This window comes from Porites lutea, chromosome 1 (assembly GCF_958299795.1).
Source record: "Porites lutea chromosome 1, jaPorLute2.1, whole genome shotgun sequence".
NCBI classification, from domain to species: domain Eukaryota; kingdom Metazoa; phylum Cnidaria; class Anthozoa; order Scleractinia; family Poritidae; genus Porites; species Porites lutea.
The window spans coordinates 46,828,772-46,842,786 of NC_133201.1; the positions used below are offsets into that span (position 1 = coordinate 46,828,772).

Consider the following 14,015-nt stretch of genomic DNA (forward strand, 5'->3'; position numbering starts at 1 on the left):
ATACAGAATAAGGGCTTCTTGTCAACAATTAGGTTTGTTTATGGCCTAAATTAGGCTCAAAATTCCATTTTGCATCGCCTTAGTGGGCATGAAGTGTTTGTTCCAAAAATTCAATAAACCATAATAAGCCAAATTTTTCTCAACTGATTTTGATAACTGGGTGACTAAAGTAAACAGTGGTATAGGTTTGGAAGTTATGCAAGAAGGCAGGTGAATAAAGTGAAATTTTGAAAAATGGCTATTTTGGGTTGTAATTTTAACATCAATTTTGGCCAAACTCTAGCCCCAGGCTCCTCTCTGTGCAATACCTTGAGGACAAAGTTACATGCATGAACTAAAAGCTCTATTATAGTAGAGTTCATGGTCAAATTCATTTGGCAGCGCAATTTACTATTCGGGTCTTGTCACATTTTCAAAATGCCCCCTGGAAGGCTGGATTTTTGGTGCTCAAAGGGCAAAAAATCCCCCTGTAACTCCAAAACTAAAACTCAGAGAAGTGAGCCAAAGTGGCTTTTGAAATATCTCATTATACCCAACTTCTGTGCCGAGTTTCAGCCATATCGGTTGACCATAACTTTTGGCCCCTGGAACACTTTCTCAGACAATGACACTTAAGAATCAGCTGTAATAGTTGATTTTACTTTCTCTTTGACATCATTTGTATGTCACTGGACATGATTTGTATATCAAAAAGAGCGATCAATTTTTATCCATCCATTTCAATAAAAGCAAATGGAATCATTTCTCACTATAGCGGACAACCTCGAACCGTGACTTCGTCGTATAAATATGCGGCACCAAAGAAAGACGAAAAAGCTAACCCTTTTTGATCAAATTATTTTAAGGTTCAAACTCGAAGCTTTATATAGTGTAAAATAGTTATAATTTACTTTTACCGGTATAACTTGTAATAATAATAACACTGTGCGTGTTTCTACGAAACAGTTAGCCTACTGTTAGAACCAAATGTTGAGCTCTTCGTGCTCATTGAATCGTTTCTGAACTTTAACCCTTAATTCTTCCCGTTCATCATTGTGTCGCTGGGACTTTCCTGTAGTCTGTCGAAAAGCGTCAAAAACTGCTTTAAATTTTTCATCGGTCATCTTTTCTATCTGGTCTATTTTATCTATCAACCTACGTTTCGGGGAGTCCTGTCTGCACAGGTGTTCTATTTTTTCTCGCGTATCAACACCGTCCGTCTCCCTGTGCTTTTCACTTGGGATTTCAACGTATGTCACCTCCTGGATATCTTTTTCGCACAAATGTTCTATATCTGCAGGCAAATGATCAGGGGCAGATCCCTGTAAAAGTCGAGAGAAGAAAAATACAAAACGTGAATAATGAAAAAGCAAATAAATAGAAGGAAGCATCTATTTTGAAAACACAGTGCGGCGCAATGGCGTTTATCGCTGCTTTGTTTTCCCAAAACATCACACATTTTTTTTCACACCAGAATGTCGATTTTTAGAGAAGCGACGTGATTCATCTTGAATGGACAGTATTTTCTGCGCAGTAGAAGAAGTAGGGCATGATATTACTACAACTTACACAACTATACGAACACTGATTAATACGGACAATGGACATTTTCCTATGTCCCGAGTTATATACTCCACTATATAGTCAACTGCGCTTTACAAGACACTGTTTATCTGAGCACCGTCTATGACTGAATATCTTACTAGTAATGTAAACAAAGGCTTGAAAAACAAATGCAAAAACCGTGAACGATCAATGTAGCTCAACTTTGGATCGAACATGATCGTGATCAGTCGAACTGAGAACCTAGGGGTTGGTGCGTACTCACCATCATCGTCATCATCGGCCGTGGCACTCTTCTTCTTTCAAGGTCGTCGAAATTTGTGAGAATTTCGTTCACAAGTCCATTGAATCTACCATTACCCTCATCGATTTCGATGTTTAGATCCCGAAAAGCATCATCTATTTCCTGAAAGGACGATTTGAATTTGCTTTCCATTTCTTCCAAGGTCTTCATTATCGAATCAAGATCTTCTTGTTGTAGTAGACCAGCATCTTGAAAGTCAGGGATTTTCACGTTTTCATCCACATCTTGATGCGAAGTCATCTAAATAGACACAGAAATCAACTTCTTCAATCATGCATCCATTTTTTAAATCACTGGTGATCCTTGCAATTTGATTGGCTTTCAGCAGTGCAATTTATCCGCGAATGGCACTATTTTTTGCTCTAAATCTTATCTTTTTCACCCAGCGAATGAAAAGGAAACAGACAAAAGACAAACAGATTTCAAGACTTTTTTAAAGTGACCAATCAAACATGTTTTCCTTTGTTATACCATCAAGTGAGGTTTTGTTACATGACATCTAGGTCTTTCTGTTTTGCACACAAAATGATATGAGATACTGGGAAAAGCGTTTCCGGTTCCGCTTCTTTAACAAACCGGTTACTGGATCACGTAAATATTGGTACTCACTAAAATCCTAGGTTTAGTCTATAAAACTGTGCGCGATTTCAAAATGGATGTAATATGTAAAATGGTAATTAATCGTGTCGTTCAATTCATTCTTGTGATTTCACATCATGTTTTTTTATTTCAGACCAAATTGCAACACACTCAATTTAATTGCCATTATTAATTGATTCTCAAAGCTACCTTCTCTACAACTTTTTCATTAAGGTCCTAATACGGAAAGTGTTCGGTAGCAGAGGTTTCGATTTTGCTTTTAATTAGCTTAATTTAACAACTTTCGCTTGAAGCAGTGTGCCTTTTTATTGTTTAAACAAAATAGCGAACATTATTTTGAACAAATCTGAGACGTTCTTAAGGATTAAAGAGCTAAATCATCTGCTATAGATTTTCTCATAAATCTGCACACAGTTTACAACTAGTAACCCTCACAGACTCCTCATTTTTTGGAAACCACTTAACCAAATTGTAACAAACAGTTTTTGAAATTTTTAAGAAAAGGGCTTTCACTGAAATCTTGATTGTATCTCTGTCGTGTATTGACGAGAGTTCGGAGAACACACCCGGACAACATGGCGGTTCACTACAAACACGTTTGATTGAATCTATACGTGCGCATGTAATTACTATATATGTGAAACGCACAGGGAGACCATAACATTTCCTCCACACAAAAATGATCCGTCCCTAGTCTGTAACTGAGCCTAAGATACAATCTCAAGGAAACAACTAAATCGACTAACAGTTTCTAAGAAAAACAGAAAAAGAGTTCAGAGATCGAGTCTCTATGGTGCCCTGCGCACTCTCTGAGGGTACCGCCGCTCACGGACCGTAGGACTGACTGGAGTCGCTTCAGGAGGGTCGGAAGCTATAGGTGTGGGAACAGGAATCATTTCCGGTTGATCTGCCACGGGAATCTCTGGAACTGTACCAACCACATTGGGTGGAGCACTCAGTTGGATTCGCGCTGGTGGTGTGCTGGCCACTTCGGGTTGGCTGACCTCAACAGTGCCGGTGTCAGTGACCTCAACTGTGTGCTCAACTGCCGTTGGCTTCAACTGGTCGATATGTCGACGCCAAATAATCCCTGGTGCCACCTGCACCTCGTACATCAGTGGACCTGTGTTGTTGACAATCAGTCCTGAGCGCCACTTCATATCCCCTCGATAATCTGGTGACATCACCGAGTCACCAACCTCTAACTGACGACGCTGTCTACCCTTCTCATTCGCGGCCCTGATGCTCTGCTGGTGCTGTTGGTTAACATTCTTATGGTTGAAGTTGGGTTTTACCAAATCTAGGCGAGTGCGCAACGGTCTTCCAAGGGGTAACTGTGCTGGGCTCACACCGGTAGTGGAGTGAGGAGTATTCCTATAAGCTATGACAAACTTTGCCATCTTCTCCTTCACCGGGTTTGAGCTTTGATACATGGAACGTAAAGCCTGCTTGAAGGTTTGTACTGCCCTCTCTGCTAGATCGTTTGTAGCCGGATGGTATGGTGCTGATGTTATATGGCGGATGCCATTGGACCTGACGAACGCCTGGAACTTGTCAATCTGTGCATACTTGCGCTCTGTCTTGGTCAACGATCGGGATGCAAAAGCTACCGGCCTTTCGCTTCCATCAGGCATGACGTGTGAAAGACCCGCACCGATGCCGGTTGGTGAAGCATCACATGCAAGCCTAACTGGTAACGCTGGATCATAATGGGTTATCACCTGTTCAGATGTAATCATGCACTTAGCCTCGGTGAAAGCTTGCTCGCACTTTTCAGTCCACTGCCATTCGCTGTTTTGCTCTAACAACTGGTGAAGTGGGTAGAGAACTGTGGACGCATTAGGCAAGAGGCGGTTGTAATAATTAACGAGCCCTAAAAATGAGCGAAGCTGTGACACATTCTCAAGGCTAGATGCGCTAACTACCGCGTCAATCTTCTCTTGTGTCTTGTAGAGACCTTCTCTGTCGATCTTATGCCCACAGAACTGAACTCTACCCCTGCAGAACTCACACTTCTCCTTGTTGGCCTACAGACCCGCTTCTTGTAGTCACTTGAACACGCTCTCTAGATTCTCCAAATGCTCTTCATCGGTCTTGCCCGAAACGATCATGTCATCGAGGATACACTGGATGCCAGGTATTCCCTGTAATACCTGGTCTATGGCACGTTGCCAAATCGCTGGACACGAAGAAATGCCAAAAACTAAGCGATTGTATTGGAAGAGGCCCTTGTGTGTATTGATCGTGAGGAATTTCTTGGATTCCTCTGTTACTTCCATCTGGTGATAAGCTTGGCGCAGACCAAGTTTGCTAAAACGCTTACCCCCAGCCAAATTCGCAAAAATATCCTCTATGCGCGGCAGAGGATACAGTTCAGAAAGAAGTACCGGATTGACTGAGACCTTGAAATCGAAACACACACGTACTGATCCGTTTCGCTTAACTACTGAGACAATCGGGGTAGTCCATTCGCTGTATTCTACCTTAGAAATAATACCGTCCTTCTATAAACGTGTCAATTCTGCTTCTACCTTGGGGCGGAGTGCATATGGAACTTGGCGTGGCTTATGAAAGCTAGGCTGGCAGCCCTCCTCGACCTTCAAATCAGCCTTGTGGCCTTTAAGTGTGCCCACACTCTCAAAAAATACAGACTCATACTGCTGCAACAACTGATCCACTTTGCGTTGCATGACCCCTTCCGGAGTCTTGCTAAGCTTAAGGGCTTTGATTTCACCCCAGTTCAGCTGAATTTTGGACAGCCAGTCACGCCCAAACAATGCTGGCCCCGGTGTCTCAACCACTTGTAGGGTAACTCCTTTTCCTGGCCCTTGAGCTTAACATTACAGTTCATCTCTCCCTTAGGTGTGATTTTCTGCCCAGTGTAGGTTTTAAGTGTTACAAGACTCCTTGCAAGCTTCACATGACCAAAATGTTCCTTATACTGTTTGTATGGGATTACAGACACAGCTGAACCTCTGTCTAGTTCCATCTTGACCACCCTTCCCTGTACTTCGGGGCTGACCCATATGACATGATCCTTGTCGCTCACATTATTAACCTCAAGGGATCCCAAATAATCATCGCTGTCCCCGTCATCACTGTCCACATAATTTACTGGTGATTGGGCGGCTTGTGTCTCCCTTTTCTTGGATTTACACTTCCTTTCAATATGGCAGGTCTTGTCACAGTGATGACATTTGTCCTTTTTGAACGGACAACTTTTATGATCATGATTTCCCAAACAGCGGTAGCAACTTTGATCACCCGGCTCTTTAGGGGATGGGAAACCCTTTTTCTCTGAAGGCTTAGCTTCTTTCTTAGCTTTAGGCTTCTTGCTTGGCCTTGACTTGGATAACAAATCGACTGGGTTTGACTCTTTACCCCCCTGGAGAGCTTCAACATCCTTGCAAGATTGCTCAATAGCGTTGCACTTCGCTACAGCAATGTCAGATGTCAGTTCCTCGATTTTGAGTTTCAAGATCTCTGACATCATTCTCTTGTCTCGAATACCCGAAACCAATCTAACTCTGAGCCTTTCCAAACGCAATGCATTATTAAACTTGCACTCCGTAGCTAGATGCTTTAAAACAGCAACATACTGACTCACCGTTTCTCCTGCGTTACGCGCTTGGTTGTCAAACTCATACCTGGCGACTAAGGCAGATTTCTGGGGCTTCAATTACTTTTGGAGACGCTCTACGATCGTATCGTACGTGAGAGAATCTTCTCTTAACAATATCGGGGCCATCAAGTCTTTCGCCAGTTGGTACGTTTCAGTGGGGAGATTAGTTAACAGGACGGCTTTCTTCTGTTTCGAGTCGGTCACTCCATTGGCTACGAAGAATTCTAGCTGTTCTGCATACGCCTCGAAGTCAGCTCCCACTGCGAACTTCTGAACTTTCCCGATGTTACGAACCGGATTTGGTGCCGCATCAGACTCGTTAGGCATCTTGAAACGTCGTGTGGATCTTGTTTAGGAATGTCTTCACCTTCTCGCCGTAAAATATCCCTTAAGATCCCATCCTCGTCGCCAAAATTGTCACGTACTGACGAGAGTTCGAAGAACACACCCGGACAACATGGCGGTTCACTACAAACACGTTTTTCTGAATCTATGCGTGCGCATGTAATTCCTCGCGAAGCGCCGATCCGCGAGGTTTATAATCTCGTCGCGCGCGAAGCGCGCGTGTATCAAACAAGCATCGCAAGGCCAGCGTGATTTCCTCTTGGCTATAAATCTATCGAGTTTGGTTGGTGTCCGCCATGACGTCATCCAGTTAGTGACGTACGAGCGCATTATGGGTTTCCAGGCAACCGATTGCCATCGACGACAAAGCTTTGGGTTTTGTTCATGAAGACGGTTTTTTTTTTTCATCTGTGAATAATAACAATGTTTACGGTCGGTAAATCACCCAATATCTCAGGTAAAACAAAAGAGAACAGCAAACTCAACAACGGTGGATTCAACAAGTGGCTGGAAATCCTCGCTGGGAAAGACTTACAAACAAAACTCCGCAAGCGCGAGGACGTCGACTTTAAATTCAGCGTAAGTAACGCCACAGCGAAGGCAAACACTGTCAACTACAGCCAGACGTTATACAGCGACCACGAATATGTAAAGAGTTAGCAACAAAATACTACAGTTACACTGCAAAAGAAGCCGACGAAGAGAGGGAACACCGACTGCCGACGTTTCAGTATTCGGTCAATAGAATTCGCAAGGAGAGGCAAGTTCACAGTCAAAATTATCTTCTTCGATGCGACGATAGGAAGCAAGAATTATACCATCTGTAAAATCGACACGAGGAGTATCTTTGCAACGGACTGAGGACAGCCGACCAGCCTTTTCACCGTTTTACAGTAACTTTATTAAATACAATGAACAGTTTACAACACCGATAATGTGTGACATGCAGGGAAGCGTTACATTTTGTAAACAAAGAATTTGTAAACAAGAATTTTTCGTTTAAGCTTACAATTTTCATTCAATTTCCTTCACAAGTAAATTATATGTATAGCGGCCTTATACATAAACCCAGCTCTGTCTGTTAAGTCAAACATGACAAAAATTTGTTATTGCTTACCCCTATAGTTTTGTTTCTATATTATTCGAAAATAACATCAGTATTTCGGATATCCTCAGAATGTTAGTGTGTGACATGGTTGCCATGCCAGGAACGTTTCATTCCTTTCGCTGTTAGGGAAAATTTAACAGGTCATGCATAAAATTTCACTCTTTCAAAGAAGTCAGACAGAGGTGACATGTTCACAGAAATATTACATTTGTTCCATTGGCATATGAAGATTGTTTCAAGAAATTAAAGGACATGCAAGCAGATATTTATGTAGGGTTTCCCATAAGATCAATCCATCCTCCACTTAGCTTTACATTCATGTTAGATGCATGTAATACAGGTAAAGTGTTCATTTGCCTCATCTCAGTCTGGGAAATCTATGGCTCTGGCACTGTCTCAACAAGCTCATGCATGTTTAGAATTGAGACCAATGGAGAAACTGATCACTTTCAACATAACTTGTTTGTGGGCATTTCATACAAATTCACTCTTGCATAGGGATTTGTTTCTTATGCATGTACACGAATAACTATGAACGCTTGCCTAACTGGTAAAAAATTGGTACTTTTTACATGGATTCAGTTCTTTAAGGAGAATGCCCACACATACAATAATCATAAGTCATGATCACTTTAGTAATTCTCATGAACTGCATCCTTAATGACTCTGTTACTTGTAATTTTCTATTTCAGTGATTCTGTTTGCACTTTACTGTTACAAACAATAGTTGTCAAGTGTGATTATGTACCAAAAAAAGTGCCAAGACTTTTATAGCTGTAGTTTGCCGAACAATAATTTTTTTCTCCAATTAGCAGCATTTAGTGGTTGTTTTCACTGCAGCATTATCTCCTAGAATTGACATCCACTCACTTCTACTGACACATTTCACAAAAATTATTGCACTTAAGGGTGAGTTTTTATTAAGCAAATGCAACTGAATATTAGCCGGCGGTTATCCACTATCACCCCCATTTCCTTTTGACCATAATTACACACATGTAGGAGAGTCAAATGGAGTGAACATGGGGGGATGGGACCTATGTAGCATTCGCTAACAACAGCAACCCCATTTAAATCTCAGAAGATCCTTTTTAAAGCCAGAGCACTAGGTTCAAATTTAATCCACAGGAGATTAAGTACGTCTCAGCTTCCAATATTAGATCCACCCTCCCCAGTTACATGATTTACTTCATTTCTCTCCTGTCCTCCCACCCCTTATGAGCTCCCTCCCCCCGAGCTTCGCGAGGTTCTGCGATACACGTATTTCTAGTTACTATATATGGTAAACGCACAGGGAGACCATGACAATCACAAAACTCCCTGGTTCGATATTTATTTTAAGGCTTTTATTGGATAAGTGTGATATGAACAGAATTTCTGTCAAATTTTTAAGACATTTTTGTTTCTTTACATTGCTTATGAAAATCAATCAACAAAACACTTTGCTTCCTAAGTACGCATGCCAAGCACTTGTGCGCTCGCTAAGGTCCACGTATCATGTCAAAGGCGACAAAAACATGATAAATTTCTATTAGACTTATTAGCTTGTCCTCGCACTTTTTTCTTTAAAAGCTTATTGGATGCATACCTCCTCATAAAGATGTTAAAATGCATATTCTAGAGAAACTGTGTTCCGCCGCCTTAATGGAATAGAGTGGAGGAACACGAGGGGCTTGTAACAGCAACATATTCATGTGCAGCAAAGTTTATGCAGTGATACACCTCGATGGCAAATCGACATAACCTCCCCGATTGATTAAATTCTGGCTTCATACAGTTAAATGGTAGTTTAAATTTGCCTTATGCGAAAAAAAACAACAAATTCTCACCTTTGCCAGCACTCTTATTCCTTTGTGTCCCATGCCAATATAGGGATACAGTTTCTCTCTTCCAGTGTACTTCATCGATATATTGTTCTGATTGATCTGTCTTCCGTTTAAGTAAAACACGATTGGAACTTTTCCATTCTTTGCCAAATCAAACTTGACTGTACAGCTTACCAAGTCCCCCCTGTACGCCATAGCGTCTGTAAAGAAATTTCTACAGCTTATTACAGTAAATTACATAAGAGCTATGTTTATAATGTCTAGTGACATTCATAATGCGGGCACGAGAAACGCAAAGCGCAATTTGATACCACCAAAAGTTAGGACTAGTATGGCCAAAAATGCTTTCAGGTTTTCAGTAGCTAGGAGCTGGAACGAACTCCCAAAAGACATCAAACAGGCCCAGTCGATCAATACATTTTCGCTGAAACTTAAAACGTACCTTTCATGACCATAATATTTGTAACTATTGTTTGTAAGTAGGACTTTCTTGATTTTGTATATTTATTCATTACTTAATTTTTGTTTCATTTTTTATGCTTGATTTTTGGTTGAGGGCCACGCGTATGTTATATGTGGATATCAACTGAAACCTTCATTACAAAGAGTATCTATCTAAAAAACTTATCTATCTATCTATCTATCTATCTATCTATCTATCTATCTATCTATCTATCTATCTATCTAAAAGCATAGGCTCACTATTCTCTTTTTGTGCTGAGAGGTGTTCTTTAGTGTCACAGCCGATATTCAATGTTGTTTTTAGAACTCAGTTTCATCAGAGCGTTATTGTATAAATTCTGCACTACTCAGCATCTCTAAGTTTTAACTCTTTTGTATCTTTCTGAAACTGCGCAGCTGAAATAAGTGTATTATTCAAATGCAAAATAACAGGCAGTGACATGTGTACAAATATTGGAACACCTGACATGTAAGTTCAATAGAACACGTGTACTTCTGTACGCTTCTCTTTGTTAAACAAGAACTATTATAACATTTAAGAGGAACAACTGTTGCGCTCTATTCATTCAGCTTGATCTACAACATGTCTTTTTTCTAAAGATTCAGGAACCGAAATAGAAAGTATTTCACCATAAAGGAAAAGGCTTCTAACCAATCGAATTGTAAGGCGTAGACCAGCTAGCACGTGTATTTTGAACAGGTTGTTGTGTTTCTTTGTGATAATCGAACACCTGTGTTTACTGTAGATTGTATAACAGTGGTGCAGTGTGAAGAACTATCTACGAGGTTTACTCTACTCTAAAGTTGCAACATTACAGAGAAGTCTCAGTTCTTGTCCACTCTTTCGTACCTTGGGACGTGGAAATTAGACCCTGTACCTCTGACAGTAGCAACGAGTGCCGGCAGCGAGGCAGACGCTCTACCAAATTGCAGTTTCCCCTGTCAAAAACTTCCATTAGCAGATCACTATTTGCTAATTCTCGCACCCTCGGAAGAGCTTTAGTTCCGTTGTTCTCCCAGTTCGACTTTTCCGCCAATTTGGTTTCACAGGCCGAAAGCCGCTTGACGCAGTAAAGTTTCCTTTCGCTGCTTTAGATATAAACGCTTTGGCTTTCTAAAGAGATTGATTACGAATTAAACCGCTGAGAAACTTTAAATCACACGTGTATTCCTTTGCCGAAAATCTGTCGCGAGCAACCTTCTTCCTGACCCCACTGAAGCAGTATGTCCAGCCATCGTTGGTTTTCCAACCGCTTGTGAACCCAATCTAAACTGTGGAGAGGAATTTAACAAACCCTGCAATATCCCTGAGTTAACCATACTCTCTCTGGTCAAGCCTAAAGGAGACACACCCTCATTAAAAGCTTGCACTCAAATACACAGATTTCCTGATTGCCGTAATAGAGTTAGAAAATGTCAGGCCCAGAACCATATTGCAGTGGATAATTCAGTACCCTCCTTTTTCCACTCCCAACAACGCGTTTTGCTGAGCCTGTGTGAAGATATCAAACAGGGAAAAGGTATCACGGTGTACAAGGTATAATTGTTAAGTCAAGAGACGAGGCGAACCCATTTCATGGATCAACAGCTTGATGTACCGCAGAAAACCGAGTGACAAGCTGAGAGTTTTGACCCAAAGGACCCTAACAAGACTTTCCCAAGAGATCATCACTTGACTCTAACTCTGCAAGATAATCGCCCAAGTCTGTGAGGTGCCAGATGTCGATGCCGAATGTAGAGTTTGAAATGCTGAGTTAGATGAAGAACCGAGCTGTATAAACCATCTTCAACTCACCACTTGGCCTTTACTGATTCTTTCGGATGCCCTTTGGTTTTAAAATGCCATAGAGCGTGTTTCAAGCTAAAATCGACCAGACCTTCGAAGGCCGTAAAGGTATGATAAGGTTCTTCGATGATACTGTTGTCTACGGCAGCTAAAAAGAAGAAAATCTACATGCGCGAAATGATAATTATTAGATGCAAAATCACTGGACACTGACTTTAAGTTTCATCAAAACACACGCACTCTTAGCTTTTGCTGCTCAATCTGGTGCAGCCTGACAGTGATTAAGATTAAGCCCTTAGGATGACACCTCCTACCAATACACAGAAGCTGCAAACATTCCTCGGGTTAGCTACGTAAAAGGCGCGTTTATCTCCAGTCTTAGTGCCTTGAAAGCCTCACTAAGGGAGTTGGTTAAAGAAAAAATTGTTTTGAAATAGATATCATCACATCAACGATGTTTCGATGCTTGCAATTAGAAATGCCATAAAGCTGGCTTACTACATGTATGATCCAGCCAAAAAAATCATCCTCCAGGTAGATGCCTCGACAAAGGGCTACGGAGCGTCCCTACTGCAACTCAAGACGTCAGTTGTGTTTTGTAGCAAACGGCCTTAGCCGACGCAGAGTCGCAGTATACTAGCTTGAAGAGGGAAATCTTTGCTGTGGTGCGTGGCATAGGCTCTTTTCATACCTGTTATCGCCCGCTAGCCGGCCACCATACGAATCCAAGGGAGCGATAACCGATAACGTCTAACTCCGCATGGCAAACAAGTAACGAGTGAGTTTAAAATCACGCTCGTTCCCAGATCCCGTCGTTTCTTTTGGTCACTTGGTCTTGACTCTCGTCCATTACAAATTACGCCAAGTGGCTCTGGCGACGAGAATGGCTTAAAGTGGTACTAGGATGGAAGCGGACAAGTCAATATAGGCACAGGAAGTCTAATCAGTGAACCTGTCACCACGAGAAGTAAGAGTGTAGACAAAGGACCATTAAAAAGGAAAATATTAAAAAACTAATGGCGTCTATTGAAGGGGTTTTCAGTACAATTCTGTCCGCATGCTGGAACAATATACAAGTCTCCCCTAAGTGAACCTCTACATGATATACTTTCACTGCGCCGCTATTCATGGAATAATGAATTAAACACTTGCCTTCACACTCTACTCCTTTTTTAGGGTTTCCATCAAATATTCGTCCATCATCAATGTGATATCCCACGGTTTCCTTGAACCAACCCGGCATGGCATGATTTCCATACCCGCTTTCAACAACACCCACTCCTAGAAGTCGTCTGTTTCCTGTTTCTTGAATAAGAACCTAATGAAAGAAAAAAGGAACCAATTATTATTATTATCTCGCAGTATAAAACTTTGGAATGCTGTCCGCATTATGAGTAGTATAGGGTGCATAACGTAACCTACACCACTTGAGAAGCTCTACTTAGAAGTAGAAAAAGTTCGGTACGAAACCTAATACAATCCTAGATACATAATATGAATCTCTCTACTTAAAAAGCCAGTTTAGTATATTATTAAATTCTTATACCTTGTAAAACCTACGCAAAGGTATGATGATATAATTATCTCTACTAGAAGCCTATTTAGAAAATTATTCAATTTTTACTCTCATTTTCTCTTATAAACCTACACGAGGCCACCATAATGTGGTTATCTCTACTAAAAGCCTATTTAGAATAATATCAAACTCTTATCCTCTATAAAATCTACGTAAAAACATCAGTAAAATACAGGTTTTGCGACACTTGTGTTTCTGGATTTCTGGACCGCAGAAAGACAAAACTTAAAATCTGGTGTCCTTAGCGCCCTACCTAAGTATGTAATGTTCTGGCAATGTTCAAAGTGTTTGAGATGACCGACTTCTGCATCCTCTTAAGTACGCCCCGTGCTCTCTCTCCTAGTAGCTTCCTCACCGACTTCTCTAGGTGTTTAGAGTAACTACCCAGTACTTCAATTATTACGTTGTACTGTTCAACCCTGTAACCACTGTATCTCTGCTTCAGCTCCCACATCAAGGGCCCATACTGAAGAGTCTTTTCCTCATCTTTCTTGGCTCTACTCTCAATCCTTGGGCAGCTCATTTCAATTGTGCAAACTTCTTTCCTCTCATGGCTGACAAGTGGCGCGTTGATCCAATTTGCTCTAACTTCGTTGTGCTCTGAATAGATGGGAATATCCCAAAACGCCTTACTCGTGGTGTTCTGGTTGGCTGGTTTTGGCATCACCGGTGAGTACCATGGTGGAACCTCTTCTATCAACCCATGCTTTCGCAGGAGCTCAAAAAACAGAATCTTCAAAGCTGCATTATGCCTGTATAGGTACTTGGTTTGTGCCAGGGAGGAACATTCAGCCACTACATGTGCAAAGCTGTCACCTACCTTCCCTCATAACCTGCATAGGAC

The 14,015-nt window shown here is 41.4% G+C and overlaps 1 protein-coding gene across 1 annotated transcript in view; it reads right to left on the minus strand.

The window, feature by feature from the left end:
• Positions 1–912: 912 nt before the first annotated feature.
• Positions 913–14,015, minus strand: part of LOC140952953 (uncharacterized) — a 42,636-nt gene continuing 29,533 nt past the window's right edge. The window contains exons 14-17 of the mRNA XM_073402421.1: positions 12,748–12,913; positions 9,351–9,547; positions 1,808–2,086; positions 913–1,301 (exon numbers count right to left, since the gene is read on the minus strand). Coding sequence (XP_073258522.1) covers positions 957–1,301; positions 1,808–2,086; positions 9,351–9,547; positions 12,748–12,913 — 987 coding nt within the window. The 3' untranslated portion in view covers positions 913–956. The remainder of the gene's footprint in view (positions 1,302–1,807; positions 2,087–9,350; positions 9,548–12,747; positions 12,914–14,015) is intronic.